At 49.4% G+C, this 18530-nt stretch overlaps 1 protein-coding gene across 1 annotated transcript in view; it reads right to left on the bottom strand.

Annotated features, from left to right (window-relative positions):
• Nucleotides 1–18530, bottom strand: part of Vwa5b1 (von Willebrand factor A domain containing 5B1) — a 68657-nt gene that overhangs the window by 44243 nt on the left and 5884 nt on the right. The window contains exon 3 of the mRNA XM_045150627.1: nt 1805–1967. Coding sequence (XP_045006562.1) covers nt 1805–1943 — 139 coding nt within the window. The 5' untranslated portion in view covers nt 1944–1967. The remainder of the gene's footprint in view (nt 1–1804; nt 1968–18530) is intronic.

The raw sequence follows: 18530 nt of genomic DNA, 5'->3' as shown, positions 1-18530 counted from the left end.
TGTGTGTGTATGTATGTATTTGTGGTACTGGGGATTGAACCTTGGCCCTTTTTGTACATGCTAGATACTGAGATGTATCCTCGGCCCTCCTTTTGCTATTTATTTTGAGAAAGTTTCTCACTAAATTGCCCAGGCTGGCCTTGAACTTTCTTTTCTTTTCTTTTCTTTTTTTTTTTTTTTTGAGGTAGGGTTTTACTTTACCTCAGGCTGACCTGAAGTTCACTATGTAGTCTCAAGGTGGCCTTGAACTCACAGTGATCCTCCTACCTCTGCCTCCCAAGTGCTGGGACTAAAGGTGTGCGCCACCACACCTGGCTCGAACTTTGAGTTCTCTTGCCTCTGCCTCTTGAGTAGCTGGGATCACAGGCTTGTGCCAACAAGTCTGGCTACATTTCTATATCTCAGTGTGTTTTCCCCTAACTTTAAGAGTGTGCTTGTTAAGATGCAGATTTCGCTATGTGTGGTGATGCACACTGTTAAGTCCCAGCACTTGGGATGCTGAGGCTGCAGGAATGCTGTGAGTTTGAAGCCAGCTGGAGCTACAAAGCGAGTTCAAGCTCAGCATGAGCTAAAAACCGACCCAGTTGCAGTTGGACTCATTTGGGGCAGGGCTTGAGATTTGACATTTCCCAGAAGCTTCCCAGTGATGTTAAGTTTGAAGGACCCATTTATCTCCCTTCTAACAGAAGCACAGCAAGCTACTCCACAAACCCTGACGTCCTGATGCCCTGACTATCAGCAGTCTCGGTTTCCCTGTCTATGAAATGGAAACACTTGTTCCTTCCGTGTGTAGAAAGCTAGAGACCATCTCAAAGCTGTTTAGTTACACACTCTCCTGGATCCCTGTGTAGGCCTCGTTTCCAGTCTCTTCCTCGAGGTTCCCTTAACAGGAGAGCAGGGCCATTTGCTTAGCCCAGACTCATGAGAGGAAGAAAGCACCCCTGTAGGTTTTGTTCTGGTGGTGTCGCTCCCCCCCGCCACCCAGGGCAGCACTGAAGTGGTTGCAGAACCTGCGTGGAGGTGAGGGTGGGCAGTGGAGGTTGGCTTAACAGTTAGGAGGTTCCATCCCTGTGCATGAGAAGGGAATCTTGACCAGATGTGGTGGTGCACACCTGGAATCCCAGGTAGGTTTTGCTACAGCCTTGAGGGTACACAGTGAGCTTCAGACCAGCGAGGTAATGTCTCAAACCAAACCAAACCAACAACCCAAGGCAGGAAGTCCTGGCCACAGTTTACCCCTGGTTCTGTCTGTCATCCTCTTCCTTGGGAAAGGAGAGGTGTGGGGGGCTAGTGCCCAGCCCGTCTGCACCTGGACGGTCCCCTCTGATGATTCACGGTCACGGGCAGTCTTCTGTCTACACTTCCCTCTGCTGCATTACCTCATTCCTTCTCCTAAGCATTTGGACTGACTTTGAGGGGACCTGATGTCCCCAAGGTCATAAGAGTCAGAGCCAGGTCTAGCATTCCTGGCTTGACTAAATCCTAGCTTCTTCCCTCCCTGTAGCAAGCATGAGACCAACCATTTGATGTATGGAGAGATGTGCCTCATGCCTTGTGCCTCATGGGACACAGTGCTGGGACAACTGGCTGAGGCTGAAGAGCTGGGTGGCACCCAAACTTGGGATCATATCCTGACACCTCTTGTTAGTCAAGCCTGTGGGACAGACCTGAGACTCCTACTTTACGGATGAGGAAACACACAGAGAGGTCACCTAACTTGCCCAAGGTCAGCCAGTCGTAAAGCCCCAGGACTGGAACCCATTGTGGAGGAATGAGTTCTGGGGAAGCTCCATGGGGTCCTTACCTTGGAAGGGCTGAGCTTCCAAGTTGCCATAGGTGAGAGAGGCTGTCAGGCCCAGGGCATACCCACTGACGAAGGAGGTGACATCAGATGCAGTGAGGGGCAGGGCAGCCCCCGTGAAGAGGTTCAGTAGGCCAGGCATCCTGCTGGCTCCTCAGCTCAGGGCCTACAGGGGATAGGGTGAGCGGGAACTGGAGAGAGGTCCCTAACTGCGCCCACCAACCCAGTTTTCCCAGTTTGTCTGCCCCATGGAATTCTGGGTTATTGAGCCTATGGTAACTATGAATGACTCTGAGAAGAGGGGATGTGGCCATTGAAGCTTTGCATGTCTGTGTGTTTGTACATGTGTGTAGGTGTATGTGTGTGCATGTTCATGTAGAGGCAACAAAGCAACCTCTTATGTAGTTCCTCTCAGGAACCAACTACCTTTCTTTAAGAATGAGCTTTTCGGGCTGGAGAGATGGCTTAGTGGTTAAGCGCTTACCTGTGAAGCCTAAGGACCCCAGTTCAAGGCTCGGTTCCCCAGGTCCCACGTTAGCCAGATGCACAAGGGGGCACACGCGTCTGGAGTTCGTTTGCAATGGCTGGAAGCCCTGGCTCACCCATTCTCTCTCTCTCCCTCTATCTGTCTTTCTCTCTGTGTCTGTCACTCTCAAATAAATAAATAAAAAATGAACAAAAAATATTTTTTTTAAAAAAAAGAATGAGATTTTCAAGCCAGGTATGATGGCTCACATCTTTAATCCCAGCACTAGGGAGGCAGAGGTAGGAGGATTGCTGTGAGTTCCAGGCCAGCCTGAGACTACATAGTGAACTCCAGGTCAGCCTGGGCCAGAGTGAGAACCTACCTTGAAAAACCAAAACCAAACCAAACCAAAACTTACCCTTTGGACTGGAGAGATGGCTTAGTGATTAAGGCACTTGCCTACAAAGCCAAAGGACCAAGTTCAATTCTCCAGGACCCACGTAAGCCATATACACAAGGTGGCCCCATGTATCTGTAGTTATTTGCAGTGGCTGGATGCCCTGTCATGCCCATTCTCTCTCTTTCTCTCTACCTTACTCTTTCTCTCTTGCTAATAAATAAATAAAATTAAAATATTTTTGTAAAAAAAGGAAGGTATTTTCACTGGCCAGGATCTTGCCAAGTAGGTTAGACTGACTGGCCAGTGAATCCCAAAGATTTGCCTCTCTCTACCTCCCAGCCTTGGGGTTATAAATGTGTATAACTATGCCCAACACTATTTTTAAATTTATTTATTGAGGCAAGCCCAACAGACTGGTCTTTTTTTTTTTTTAATGAAAGAGAGCAAGAGAGAGAGAGAAAGAGAGAGAGAGAATTGGTGCACCAGGGCTTTCAGCCACTGTAATTGAACTCCAGATGCATGCACTGCTTTGTGCTCATGTAAGACCTTGTGCACTGGCTTATGTGGGACCTGGAGAGTAGAACATGGGTCCTTAGGCTTTGCAGGCAAGCACCTTAACTGCTAAGCCATCTCTCCAGCCCCTATTTATTTATTTTTATGAGAAAGAGCAAGAGAGAGAGAGAGAGAGAATTGGTGTGCCAGTGCCTCTAGCCGCTGCAATCAAACTCCAGATGTGTGTGCTGCCTTTTGCACATGTGTGACCTTGTGCATATGCATCGCCAGAGTCAAACCTGGGTCCTTAGTCCTCATAGGCCAGCACCTTAACCACTAAACTATCTCTTCAGTCTCCAACTCTTCTTAAAACTCTGCTTTGATTGTACATCTGGCTTTATGTGGGTGCTGGTGAACTGAACCCTGGCTAGCAGGCTTTGCAAGCAAAGGCATTTATCTGCTGAGCCATCGTCTTAGCCCCAGCTCAGCTTCGTTAAACCTGGGTTCTGGGGATCCAACTCAGGTCCTCATCAAGCACTTTACCAATGGAGCCATTTCCCTAACTTCTCATCGATTTTTTTTTTTTTTTTTTGATCGCAGATAGAAAAGCTGAGGCTTGTTATGACTCATGCACAGTCAGGATCAGTCCCAAGTAGCTGCCCACCCGGCCTGGTCCTCTCTCAGCCATCCACCCTGCGATGGGAATCAGGGGCTCGGCTCTTGCCTCATCCCTGTACATCCTTTGATCTCTGGGCCTCAAGGGCATGGGAATAGCTTGCTGAGCCCCCACTCTCTAGCTGCAGAGGGTCTATCCACTGTGGTCATTTCTTGGGTGGTGAGGGCAGTGAGGAGATCCCTAAAGGTACCCAATCAGGACAGCTCTAGGTGTCATTTCTAGTACCCTTCTCTTGCCAGATCTTATACCAGAGCCACAGCCAGGGTGGAAAAGCCATTATTACCTCTATTGATGTCTCACTTTCCCTGCCACCAATGCTCTAGCTCCGAGCCATCCTCTCTACCTAATCTCCTGCAGGCTTCCTGCAGGTGGCCTATGGTCTGCTGTGGCCATTCCTTGCCTACATCAGCCAGGTTCCCCAACACGCTAGGCGGGTCTCGGCAGCCGCCCCGCTTCATGCATGTGTAGCTCTGGGCCCGTTCGTGTTGGCCCCATGTCCGCCTTTCACCCACCGACCTCCTCCTCGAGTGTCAAAGAGTGACCTCTCCCCAGGGAGGTCAGGCCACCTGTGCCCGGCACCCTTGGGCCTCCCTCTCCGACAACCGCTCTTCTCTCCCACAGCATGTTTCTGTCGGTTCACTGAGCCACGTTTTGTTCTGGGAGCTTATTTTGTTATCGTCTGCTCTCCGTACATGGATGTGGGTCGGATCTATTTTTGCTCCTCATTGACCTCTCAGCGCTGCCTGAGAATAAAAAAGTGATCAGCTTTTATCCTTTCCGTGTAGAGGCCTTCAGAGCGCGGAGGGTTTCTCAGGACAGCAAATCGATACCCCGAGGCCCTCTCATGCAAACACCCAGCTCTTAGGGCTGGAAAGCAGACGGAGTGGAATACAAGTTCAAGGTGGGGGTCTCTCTGGGTTTTCTTCTCTATCTCTGAGCCAGGCAAAGCTTCCATGGGCAGGTGGCCTGTTGCCATCCAAATAGATGATTGGCATTTTTTAAAGGCAGGACACACGCCCCCTCCGGGTTCTCTTCACGGCCCTCCTGCCATCCTCTGGTGCTCCCCCACCTGCCAGGCCAGAGCCATTTTAATTATGTCCTTCCTTGTCGCTCTCTCTTTCAGCCTGCCTTATCTCCTGACAGGCTGACAGATAACTGGAGGCAGATAGAGGCAGGCTGCTCATTCCATTGTCTTCTTTCAGGAATTTTCTTATCCTAGTGGCCAGAGCAGAGGCTGGCCCCTCCCAGGTGGCAGAACAAAGATGACAGAGTTAATTTCCTGACTGGATTACATATCCTGTTGCTGGCCCTCTCCTCCTCCCCCTTCTCCTTCTCCCCTGTGCTCACTCCTGTCTAGAATGTCCATGGCGGAATGCAGCTTCAGGGAAACCAGTGCCTAGACGGTCAGCGAACGTGGACTTAAACTCTAGTACTTCATGAGGAGGAGGCTTGCCAAGGGTTTCTGCTTCAGCCCAGTCCTACCACACTGCCCAGAGAGTGGGGCTTGGATGAGAGATGTCTGCTAACAAAGGCCAGACTGACTGTACAATGACCTGTTAAGGACCCCTGGGAAGGTCTGAGGAGATGGCTCAGTGGATAAGCGCTTGCTGCACAAGGTGAGTAAATGAGTGTGAATTCCCAGAACCCACGTAGAGCTAGACGTTGTAGGGCTGGCCCTGTAATCCCCACCATGCCGAGTCAAGAAGGGAGGCCAAGACAGGATAATCACCTGACAATTTGCAGACCATTTAGCCTGGTGAACCCCGCAGTGAAATGGTGACATCCTGTCTCAGACAAGGTAGAAGGCACAAATGGTCGTCTGAAGTTGTCCTCTGCTCTTCACACGTATGCTGTGGCACATGCGGGCTCACGTTCTACACAAACACACATGCACACGCACACACGTTCATACCTCTTGGAGTAAAGTTTAAATCCTGGAGGACCTTGTTCATGTATATATTTTTTTTTTATCATTTTGCAGCATTGATAAACACCTACTGTACTCCAGATCCTAAATTAGCTAGCTACTCACTGGGGGTACAATGATAAGACACAGTTGTATCCTCAGGGGGGTTATAATCTCGCAGCAGAGGAAACTGAGTTGAGAAGATACAGTAATGACAGCTAGTGGAAGGTTAGGACCAATGCCCCGAGGTTGTCATCTGACCTTCACACACAAGCCGTGGCATGCACACACCTACACACACACACAGACACACAGACACACACACACACACCAAAAAGAGATAAATCCTAAATAATTGCTGTTGTAAGTGGCTCAGTAAGTATTTATAGTGCGAGAATGAATGAATGAATGAGTGACACGAGAGGACACTTGGTCCTGGGGTCACTGTGGGAGATGGGACAGGTGTGAGTACAGAAACTAGGGGAAGAGTTAGTCAATGAAGGTGTCCATTGGGACCCTGACCCTCTCTTTTCACCTCCACAGGGGCCATTCCTTGTTTCTCAAGATTTTGTAAAAAATTTTTTAAGAGAGAGAGGGAGAGAGAGAATTGCCATGCCAGGGTCTCCAGTCACTGCAGTCGAACTGCAGATGCATGTACCACCTCCTGCGCACGTGCACCCTTGCACATTCGTCATCTTGTGCGCCTGGTTTACGTGGGATCTGGGGGTCGAACATGGGTCCTTAGGCTTTGCAAGCAAGTGCCTTAACTGCTAAGCCATCTCTCCAACCTACACAGTCGACTTTCAATGGAGCAGCCAAGGACAATCCTTCGAAGACAAAAGTCCATTCAAGTGACTCTTGACTCAAATCCCCTGGTGTCTTCCCTGTGCCCCTCAAGGTCTTGCTGCCTGGTTTTCCCTCGGCGTCCTCTTCTGGCTGGTGTGTCTGCGCCAGCTCTTCAACCTTGGGTCATCTGCACTGGCTCTTCCCACTCCCGGCAATGCTTTCCCCTGGATGTGTGCGAGGCTACTTTACCTTCTCACATTGCTTTGTTCAGACAGCGCTTCCTTCCATTCCTTATTTATTCTTGTAATCCTGCTCCCCGCCCTGCTCCAGGCTCTCACCCCGCTCTGTTGTCCTGCTTTCCATAACTTGCCTCTCCAGCCCAGCGCTGATGAATATTCATCGCATCTGCTGTTTGTCATCTGTTGCCCCTCAGCAAGGGCAAGGTTGAGGCCCGATTTTCTCACCGATAAGCCCCAAGCCCTTTGAATGGTGCTTGCATTAATAGTAGGAATGAATAAATACCTGTTGAGTGAGCTGATCCATTCAGGATAATGCCAGGCTGGCCATCTCGGGGCCTCTCATTGGTCCTGCTTGGGCAGTCAAGTCCCATGGCCACCATACCCAGGGACTGTTAAGGCTGACGTCAGTCTAGTGTTCATCGCTCAGAGCCCCATGCCTCCCTTCCCTTCCTGAACATAGGCTTCACTCTTTTGTAGCAGATCATCAATTCACAGGGGTTCTCCACCATTCGGAGTCTCTGGGTTAGCTCCTATCCATGAATCCCTCACAATGGCTCCTGCAGCCATGACTCCATCTGTAGCCAGTGGGATTTCTGTGGTCTGTGGGGCTCCTGGGGTGCCTCATCCTGGCTTGGGTACCCGCTCTTTCAGAACTGTAGCAGGAGGGACTGCTGATCCTTGCCCTGCCTCAGGGTTGGGAGGGGATAGAGGCTCTCCTTGGTCCCTATGGCTGCTCTGAGAACATCACTCAGTCTTGAAAAACCTTCATCCTGGGCCCTGGTGGTGTTTGGCTGCCAGCTCTTTTTCTTTCAAAATTATGTTATTTGTTTTGTGAAAGAGTGAGAGAGAGAGAGAGAGAGAGAGAGAGAGAGAGAGAGAGAGAGAGAAAGAGAGGAGAGGGAGGCAGAGAATGGGCATGAAAGGGCCTTCTGCTGCTATGAATGAACTCCAGATACATGGCTCATGTGCGACATTGCATGCTTGTGTCACTGTGTGTCTTGCTTATGTGGGACCTGGAGATTCAAACATGAATTCTTAGGCTTCACAAGCAATCACCTTAACTATTAAGCCACATCTCTAGCCCATGCTATCTCTTATTGCTTGTTCTCTCCAAATTCCATTCATACCTTCCTTTCAGCAAACATTTGGTCTCTAGCTTATGACTTCCCCTGTTCCCAAGTCCTGCCATTATCTGGGTTCTGTTGGCACCCTCAGAATCAGCTCTGGCCTTTACTTCTGGGCTCCCCTGCATGTCAGTAACCTTTCCTAATTTCTATATACATATATTACTTGTGTGTATATGGTGTGTGTGTGTGTGTATTCATGTGCATGCAGGTGTATGTGCCCCATGAACACAGAGATGGAGGCCAGGGGAGAATGTCAGTGTCATCTTTTACCACTCTTCCATGATTCCTTGAGACAAAGTCACTCACTGAACCCAGAGCTGCTGTTTCTTCGTTCGTCTGACTGACCAGTAAGCCCAGCAATTCTCTTACCTCCGCTCCCCACAGGACTAGAGTTACAGGCATGTGCGGTCACATCCAGTGTTTTACATGGCTTTGGGGAACCCACTTTTTATGTGGGTGCTGAGGCTTTAAGCATAAGGCAACTCAGACTCTCTCGGGCTCCCATGGCTTATATGGCAAGCATTCTGACCTGCTGAGTCACCTCCCCAGCCATGCCCTGCTTCCTTCTTGCTTGGATTCCTTAGTTCCCACTCTTATGCCTTGGACTTCAGTCCCCCTTGATGGTGGCTGTACCTCCCCAACTGAAGACCACCACTCCCAACACTTCCCAGCCTCCTCTGCATTCTTCCTGTGCATACATCATCACCTGCCAAAAAGTGTGTGTTGTTCATCTTATTTGATGTATCTCCCCACTTTAAAGTGGGAAGGGATTTTTTTTTTTAGTTTGATCACGACTATGTCTGCTATCTACAGAGTATGTCAGGTGCATGACAGGTGCACAGAAAATACGTCCTGAATGGATGAAACTCCAATCCAAGCGTTTTTACCACAATCTCTCAACATCTCTCAGAAGTACATATTTTTTTTCTGCCCTTCTTTTAGAGACAAAACACTAAGTTTCAGAGAAGTAAGAGAACTTACCCAAGGCCACACAGCCAGTGAGTCACAGGGCTGGCTGCTGGGCCCAGGCAGCAGGACAATGAGTTCAAGAGCTTTACCACAGGCTACCCTACCTCCAGCTTGAAGCTTTCCCCCAAGCCCCGATGTTTCTGCCAGCGTGTTCTCCTGAAACCCACCCCGCCCCCATCCCCACCCCCTCCAGATTCATTTCCTAACCTCTCTCCCCATTGTCGGTTCTTCCAGAAAGCCCTATCATAGCCCCTTAGGGAGCCTAGATCGTCGCAGCACCAACTCTCCCATGAGAGTGAGCCACTGTCCGTGTGTTCCCTGGGTTGGGTATGACTGTCCTAAGCTTGTAGAAGTCTGAGATTCTCACTTTCTGGTCTCCTTTGAGACCTCCCCATCCCAGGCCCACAGCCAGTCAATGTAGATGAAAAGTCCAGCCATGGTTTTGGCCTCCATGCCCATTGCATTTACCCCCTCCTCCAGCCCGTCAAGACCCCTCCATGTTCCTACGAATTCCCTCTTTTTGATACCACTGGCTTGGCCAGGAATGCAACCCCCAGAGCCCAGATCAAAGGCCCCTACAACCATGAAACCACTTCAGAGTCCTTTCTGAAAAAGAGGGTCTCCCCCACCTTCTCATTCACATATCTAACTAGGGTATGCGAGACCCAGTCAAAAGACACACATGACATACCCACTGTGGCCAGACGCAAGGACATAGCAAGAATCACAAAAAACATGGCCTCTGTTCTCAGACCAGGTGTCTTGTTCCTCACCAACACATTAGCTCCTAGAACTGGAGGCAAGAACTCTGTCTCTTATAGGCATAGGTAAGGATTTTCTGAAGAGGACTCTTATAGCACAGGAAATAAGTCCAAGAATTGGCAAATGGAATTACACGAAATTAAAAGCATCTGCCCAGAGAACAATCAGCAGCGAGTGAGGACAGCTGATAGAGTGTGTGTGTATGGGGGGAGGGAACTTTTGCCAGCCGCACATCAGGCTGGGTCTTCATGCCTAAGGGAACCGTCAACATAAGCACCTGACACCAAGTCATGCCATCAACAAATGGGCCAATGAGCCAAATAGACAGTTCTCAAAAGAAGAAATAAAAATGGCCAATGAAGATATGAAACAGTGTCTAATGTCCTTAGCCATCAGGGAAATGCAAATTAAAACTGCCTTGAGATTCCATCTCTCCCTAAACAGAGTGGCTGCCATAAAAAAAAAAAAAAGACCACCAATGCTGGTGTGATGGTGAGGTTGTGGGACAGAGGGACCCTCATTCACTGCTGGTGGGAGCATAAACTAGTACACCCACCCACTATGGATATCAGCACGGAGATTCCTGGAAAAAGGGGTACTGAGGTTCAGCAGTTAAAGGCACTGCTCGCAAGTCTGTCAACCCATGTCTGATACTCAGAGCTCTGTCAAGCAGGCCACAAAGTGGTGCAGACAGCTATAGTCCCAGAATGCCTATGGCAATGGGAGGCCTAGCCAGGAGAAGCCCAGGGCTCATAAAGAGCAGAGGCAAGAGTGGAGAGGAAGACTCCCAGAAGTTAGAGTGCACCCCACATACATGAAATAAATAATTAAAAAGTTTAAAAAACCAAAATTATATCTCTTGGGTATGTACCTGAGGGGCTCTGCAAGTCAACATATTACAGAGTACTTGCACATTCATGTTTTGGGGGGCTGTATTTACAAGATCCAGGAAACGGAACTATAGATGTCCATCAACAGATGAATGTATGGAATTTCACACAGCCGTAAAAGTGAAGCCATGACATTTATAAGAAAATGGATAGAACTGGAAATTATTGTGTTAAGTGCAATAAGTCAAACTCAGAAAGACAGACAATATGCGTTCTCTTTTATGTAGAACCTAGATTTAAAATTATATACGTATGTATATAGTTATGTGTGTATTTATGTGTGTGTATGTGTGTATGTGACAAACTTGAAAGGGGATCATGAAAGAGGAGGAAGAGGTGGGAAATATAGAAGGTAATAGAATATATGTAACAAGAAAGCAGAAAGTAAGATCAACTGGGAGAGGGAAAGGAATGAGCTGGGGGGCATGGGGAAAGCAGCCAGGAAGGTAAAGGGAAAGGCATGAGTGAGAACACACATGTATAGCGATGCTGTAATGAAACTCCTGACTTTGTATGGCAACCTAAAAAGATTAATTAAAAATACATTAATAGGGCTGGAGAGATGGCTCGGAGATTAAGGCACTTGCCTGCAAAGCCTAACAACCCGGATTCGATGCCTTAGTACCCACATAAAGCCAGATGCACAAAGTGGTGCATGCATCTGAGGTTTGCTTGCAGTGGCTGGAGGCCCTGGGGCACCCATTGTCTCTGTTTGTCTCCTATCTCTCTCTCTGTTTGCAAATAAATAAAAAAAAATATCTTAGGGCTGGAGAAATGGCTTAGCAGTTAAGGTGTTTGCCTGCAAAGCCAAAGGACCTCAGTTCGGTCCCCCAGGACCCACGTACGGCAGGTGCAAGATGGCGCACATGCGTCTGGAGTTCCTTTGCAGAGACTGAAGCTCCTGGAGCACCCATTCTCTCTTTCAAATATATAAACAAAAATAAAGTTTAAAAAAGAACCTAATTTTAAAATATCTTAAAAACACATTAATAAAATGAACACTGTCTCTCACCTCAGTGCAGGGTCCAGAGTTGATGGTCAACAATGAAGGGGTTGGGGCCTGGTGGCAGCTGCCTGGAATCCGACCATTTGGAAGATTGTGGCAGGAAGATCACAGTATGAGACCAGCCTGGTCTATAGACCAAGACCCTGTCTTAAACACACACACACACACACACACACACACACACACACACAGCATGGATGCCGTATCTACTATTTATTTAAATTTTTTAAAAATTTTTATTTATTTTTATTTGAGAGCGACAGATACAGAGAGAAAGACAGATAGAGGGAGAGAGAGAGAATGGGCGCGCCAGGGCTTCCAGCCTCTGCAAACAAACTCCAGATGCGTGTGCCCCCTTGTGCATCTGGCTAACGTGGGTCCTGGGGAACCGAGCCTCGAACCGGGGTCCTTAGGCTTCACAGGCAAGCGCAAAACCGCTAAGCCATCTCTCCAGCCCCGTATCTACTATTTATGAATGGATGGATGTCATGACTGAATAGGGTGGACTAGGTCAAGGGGTGGGCATAAGACCTTGGCTATAGGCGCATTACACTCTAACTGTAAAACAGTAGAGAAATTCATCTATTTTAACCCAAAGCTTCCAGGATCCCATCCCAGAGGCAGCTGTCATCTCCTCTGGGGAAGGGGTGGAGGAATAGTCAGGACACGGGATGGCCAGCCTCTCTGTGCTTAGTGTCCTCATGCTGCCTGGGAGCCTGGAGTCCAGCCAGTGCCAGTGTTCAGGACAGCCCAAGCTTTCTGAGACTTCCCGATAAGAGGCTGCCTCTGACCCACTGAGAAGGGAGAAACCAGCAGGCCCAGTCTGAAGGCCAGCTGTGGGTCTCTGCCAAGATTCCTCTTTGGAAGATGGGAAGATCAGGGTGGAGATGGTTTAAGTGCACATAAGTGTGGCTACTGGCGGGTGGATGGATGTCTGTTCCCTGGGGGTCCAGTGAGGTTCCAGCGCTCAAGCCTCTGTCCTTGAAGGCCTTTCAGAAATGAGCCCACATGTGCTGGGAACATTGAATTCCATTTGCACAAATCAGTTTATGTCACCTTTCCAGAGAGCCTTTAAAGATGAGCTCACCTCACTGAGCTGCCAGCCCCATGGAGAGGCACTAAATGAATCCCCATGCAGCTTCCAGACTCATCCCTATCGCCAACCCATGCTGCCTGTGGAAGAGAGTCTGGGATGACGGAGCAGAGAGGGAGGGCTATACTGGAACAGCCCCGTAGAGTGGCTTCTCGCTCTAAGGTTCCAGAGGATGTGAAAAGTGACTTCCCAAACACCTCTACATGGAGAGAGGACAGAGAAGGATGCTCATTTCCCTTCCTGGAACCTTCTTTCCTCTTCCATGTCTACCTCTTTCCCATTGGGAGGGTCTTCAAAGCTCAGTTTCCTTCTCCATGCAATAGGGGGTGGCCGGGAAAGTGCGGGGGTACAGGGGAGAGCCTGCGTGGAGGGTGCTTGCCCATGATGGTCCTCAGCCGTGGGTGCCAACTCCTTGGCTGACACTTCTCTCTGGGACGTTCTTCACCTCTCATTCACCCACCCGCTTAGACTCTTCCTGGGCCCCTCAGCATCTGACATGTCTCAGGGTGACCTCAGCCACTTACAGCCCTGGGACCTGTGTCCAAGCATCCCAGAGCCCCTTCCCAGGTGTTGGCATCAGAACGTGTTCATTGTCCCAGCTTCCCTCTGAAGTTCTAGTTCAGTGGGCACCGAGCTGTAAGGTTACTCGCCACCACAGGCTCTCCCTTCGCATGGTGCGGAGTGGCCATGTGGGTGGCAGAAGGTGCTGCACAGGTAATAAATGCTCTCATAAGTCTGAGTGCCAGCTCCACCACCCGCTGCATGCAGACTTCAGTTGGAGGTTACACATAACTGCTTTGCCCAAGCTTCTTGAGCCCGGCACACAGCCCAGAGGCCAGGCATAAAGATTGATGGGTTACTGATTGAATGCCTGTCTTTTCCTAATATTTCTAAGAGTCTAGGGCCCAGAGTAGGACTCAGAGAAGTCCCTTGTTCTACTTCCCAGCATATGGACTGGTGCCCCAAACAATTAAAAAAAATAGGCTGGAGCGATGGCTTAGCAGTTAAAGCACTTGCCTGCAAAGACTAAGAACTCATGTTCGAAACTCCAGGTCCCACATAGCCAGACACACAGTGACACAAGTGCACAATGTTGCACGTGTGTACAAGGGGGTGCACGTGTCTGGAGTTTGTTTGTGTAGGCTGAAGTTCCTGGTGCGCTCATTCTCTCTCTCTCTCTCTCTCTCTCTCTCTCTCTGCCTGTCTCTCTCTCTCTCAACATAAAAAAATACATTTTTTTCTAGAAAAATAATAATGACAGTAAGGGGATGAAGAGAGAGCACTTGCTACACAAGCATGAGGATCTGTGTTCAGCCCCAGAACCCCAGTAAAAAGTTGGGCATGGCCTGTAGCCTCACTGCCGAGGGGGCAGAGATAAAAGGATTCCTGGGGCTCCCTGGTCAGCCCGTCTAACTGAGAAACAGAGAGCTCCAGGTTCAGAGAGAGGCCTCGTCACAAGGAAGCAATACAGAACCACAGAAGAGGACAGCCAGCATCCACATCTAGCCTTGGCCCCTGGGCGCAGGGGGCGTGTGCATCTACACACACATGCACGCACTCACGCACGCACACACATCCACCCAAACAGGCCAAACAAACAATAAAACAGCTGAGCATACTAAGCAATCACCACATGCCTGGTGTTACCCTGGATGCGCCTCATGAGCTGGTGAGGTAAACCTCAGGACCACACAGTGAAGTGGGTATGACTATTGTTTTTTCAGAAAAACCAAGACCTGCTGTGGTTACAACCCATGCCCGCGGCAGCATGCTCATAAATTAAGGATGGAGCAGGGACTGGGATGCTAGCTTGGGAGATGGGCAGCTATGCCCTGCGTCATACCCTTGGTGTCCGGCCATTTGAAGGGGTTGCTTGTTGACTACTTAATCTACACTTCGTGGGGTTGGGGTGCTGGGACATGGTCTCACCTAATTCTCAGAAGGACCTTGTAGGGAAGATCACCCCTGTTTTGCAGGGGAGGAAACCAATTCCCTGAGAGGTTAAGTCAAGCTCAAGGTCAAACAGCCAGTGTTGATAGCCACAATTTGGATCCAAGCCCGTGGTCGGCACTGTAGACCGGCTCCCTGTACTCCGCACTCCCTCCAACCAGCCCAGGCCCCAGGACCCAATCGGTGCACCCACAGTCAGCCCGTCATACTCTGGTTTCCCTTGACATTGGGGTAACCTTCATGCCTCCACATTGCCCTGGTTCCTGCCCTTCTGCTGTACCTGGCAGGGTGGGGGAAGGGTGGCGGCCTGTACCACTGCTCTCTTTCCTGCATCGACACAGGCAAGGTGACCTCCACAGGGAGACCAGCTGAACGAAGAGGCACAAGGGACCTCAGGGAGAGGCTTCAAGACCGACTCCTGGGGACATCGAGCTGCAGGAACACCATCCTGGGATGAACTTCGCGCAGTGCCCTCCCTGGCTGGTTCTAGACAGCTGATGGCTGATCAAGAGTAGGCAGGGCCCATGCTTTGGGATGTCAAGTCCCTCACTGCCAAGCAGGTTTAAGGAAATAGGATTTGGGGATGTAAAGGTTCCTGGTACTTTTGAACAGTCTGTCAGTGCGTCAGGCACTGGGACAAGTAATTCACATGGATTATTGTCCTGATTCCTTGGGTCCCTTCAAGTACTAAGGTGGTTTTGCTTGTTCTGTTTTACAGATGGTCCAAGAGAACACAAGATAGGTGAAGAAACCCGCTCAGTCCTACAGACAGCAGAAAGTGGTGGCGTTACAGTGCGCCGTTTTGGAATTGTCAGCAACAGACACTAAGCCAAGCAGGGCCAGTGGGCAGGAGAAGAGGCGGTTGCAGAGGCCCCTGCTCAGCTGGCCTTGGAGCCTAAAGTGTTGGCTCTGGAGTCCAACAGAATTCAGCTTAGAGCTAGGCTCCAGTGTGTGCCTTTCTGTGATATGGGTACATTGTTTCATCTGACAGAGCGTTTGTTTTCTGATTTATGAAAAGGGCCCACTAGTGAAGCCTGCTGCCCAAAACTATTAGGACGATAGGCTGTGCATAGTGACAGGGTTTTGCTGTGCAGCCCAGACTGGCCTGGAACTCACTATATAGCCCAGGCTGGCATCAGACCCACGGCGCTCCTGCCTCATCCTCTCTAGTGCTGGGACTACAAGCATGCATCACCATACGCAGTTTCTGGTTGACTTTGGAAGAGGGGTGTGTGGCTTGGTCCTATGTAGTGATATTGAGATCAGGGAGAGATCTGGTCAAGCCCAGCCCTCCAAAAGATTTGGAAGCAATCTCTTAGAAATGGGGCACCTTGGGCTGGAGTGATGGCTTAGTGGTTAAGGTGCTTGCCTGCAAAGCCTAAGGACCTAGGTTGGATTTCCCAGTACCCACATAAAGCCAGATGCACAAGGTATCTCATGTGTCTGGAGTTCATTTGCAGTGGCTGGACGCCCTGGTGCCTCCATTCTCTCTCTTTCTCTCTCTGCCTCTCTCTCAAATAAATAAATGAAATATTAAAAAATGGGAATCTCAAGAAAGGTCTTCAGTATTGAAACTGATGCTGTTAGTGCTGTATATATGGGGAGATTGTAGCGTGTGATCGATTAATGCTTTCACATTCAACATGGAGTCAAAGATGTGATCCTAATGTGCACACACATAGAGTATAAATCAATCTGTAATCAGAGCACTTTTCCATCTATAAAGAGAAACTAGGGATCAAGAAGAGGGACATAAAAAGACAGGGAAACAGGCTCAGGAGGAAAGCAACATGAGGGCAGAGCTTTCTGTTAAAACTAACCTGTTGCTTTGCTAGGCTGAGGCTTGAGAAGGGCAGGAGCTTGACTCTGCTGACCACAAGGATGTCACATCTGCTGGTCAGAGCTGAGCATCAGTGACAAGGTTAAGATCCTAGAAGAGACTGCCCCAGGCTGACCTCTCTGCCCTGTGTCCTGTTAATACTTGGACAAAAACTTTCATGTTCCTCTTTTGATTAAAACCTACTCATGACCACACGCTGGGAAGAGCTCCTATATTCTCCTTTGGGCACAGGGCATGCTCCATGTCCCCATCCCCCTAAGGGTGTGGTGGGCATCTTGCTTCAGCCAATGAAATATGCTGAAGTGAAGCCTGTCACTTCTGGGTGGAAGCGGGCTGTGTCTGGCCAAGTCCTATTTCTTGCCATGGTCATCACAGTGGTGCATGTCCCCGAAGAGCCTCTGTTGATCTGGATCTAGGAATGATGGCATGACCTGCTTTGGGCATGTGGCACACACAGGACATGGGGATGTTGCTTCTTGTAACTACAGCATAAGCCGTAAGTGTTTGTGCCTCTGAGCTAAAACGATGATCCCACAGTGCCACTGTGCCGGGAAAGAGAATAAGAAGCGGAGGAATGTGAGATTGGCTCGTGTGTCCGCTAGAATATAAGCCCCACAGAAGCAGAGATTTTTGGCAGGTTTTATCAACAATTTATCTCCAGGCCTTAGGAGAGTGGCCAGCGTGGTGGTCTGAGCGTAAAACGTCCCCCATAGACTTGAGTGTATGCATAGGTAATCCCAGCTGATGGTGCTGTTTGAGGAGGCTCTAGAACCTTTAGGAGGTGGAGCCTCGCTGGAGGAACTGAGTCACCGGGGGCGAGCCTCACGTGTCACAGCCCAGCCCTACTTGCTCTCTGCTTCCCTCCCTGCTGATGTGCTGATGTCAGCAGCCTGCTCCTGCCATGCTTTCTTTCCCCACCAGGACTGCACTCCCACTAGAAACTGTGTGCTGAAATGAGCCCTTCCCTTCCCTTCCATAAGCTGCTTCTGGTCAGGTATTTTGTCCCAGTGGTGAGAAAGTAACTGATCGAGCTAGCTACCAGCAGGAGTTCATTAAAGGTTAAATAAATGACAGAATAATGTGGGGTGAGCTAGATCATACAGACGCAAGAGAGCCAAAAGGCAAAAATGCATGATTCCAGAAAGGGTTCCATAGTTACCTACTCCTTCATAAGTCACAAATGTTCAAACACTACAGACAGCCTCTGTGTTCTCCCAACAACTGGATCATAAATGGACACTTGAAGTGAATCCTCTCCAAAGAGAGACCAACATTTCATATGAAATTTGGTAAAAGAAAAGGGTTCAACTAGTATCTCCTTTTGAAAAAGTGAAACTAAAACTATGGAAAGAGATCCTATGCCAGGCTAGAATAAGGCTGCAGTTATAACCATATGCCAGACCTTCCAGTGAAGAAAGAACAAACAACATTTGTTTATGACTTTCTGTATTTCACTGTATGTTCCAGGTTTCTCCTTATGGACTCACCTTTGTCAGTTTTCTCATTTTCTGTCACTCATTAGCCTAATGTCCAGGTTCTCCCTTGTCTGTGACATTGCATGGGACAAGAAGTGCCCTCCGACACCCCCTTCATATGTCCTCATTGAACCTTCCACCTTCCACCAAGTTTCAGTCCCACCATGTAATCAGGCTTTGTATGGTAACCTGCTTTTCCTACCCAGCAACCACCCACTAAGATACTGATGGATGTAGATGGTGACTGATGGGCAGGGACTGACATGGGCCTTGCGCAAGGACAAGTGTTTATGCAGGGACCACTTTCATGGTGCTCAGTGCTTTGTTCTGCGTGCACACGCGTGTGTGTGTGTTCACAATGCATGTGGGTGAGTGCATGTGCGCATGGAGGTCATCATCCGGAGTCATCCTCAGTTGCTTTTCACTTCCGGGTCTCTCACGGAACTGAGAGCTCACTGGTTTGGCTTGTCTAGCTAGCTACCTTGCCCTGGTGATCCGTCCGTTTCCACCTCCCAAGCGCTGGAATTACAAGCCCATGCTGCTGCAACACCCAGCGTTTAGGTGGGGCACTGGGCATCTGAACTCAGGTCCTCATGCTTGTGTGGTGAGTGCTTTACCAACTGAACCATTTCCCCAGCTCCTGGGGGCTCAG

Source organism: Jaculus jaculus, chromosome 5 (assembly GCF_020740685.1).
Source record: "Jaculus jaculus isolate mJacJac1 chromosome 5, mJacJac1.mat.Y.cur, whole genome shotgun sequence".
Lineage (NCBI taxonomy): Eukaryota > Metazoa > Chordata > Mammalia > Rodentia > Dipodidae > Jaculus > Jaculus jaculus.
The sequence above is the reverse complement of the archived record's forward strand: the minus strand, read 5'-3'. Positions and strand labels throughout refer to the sequence as shown.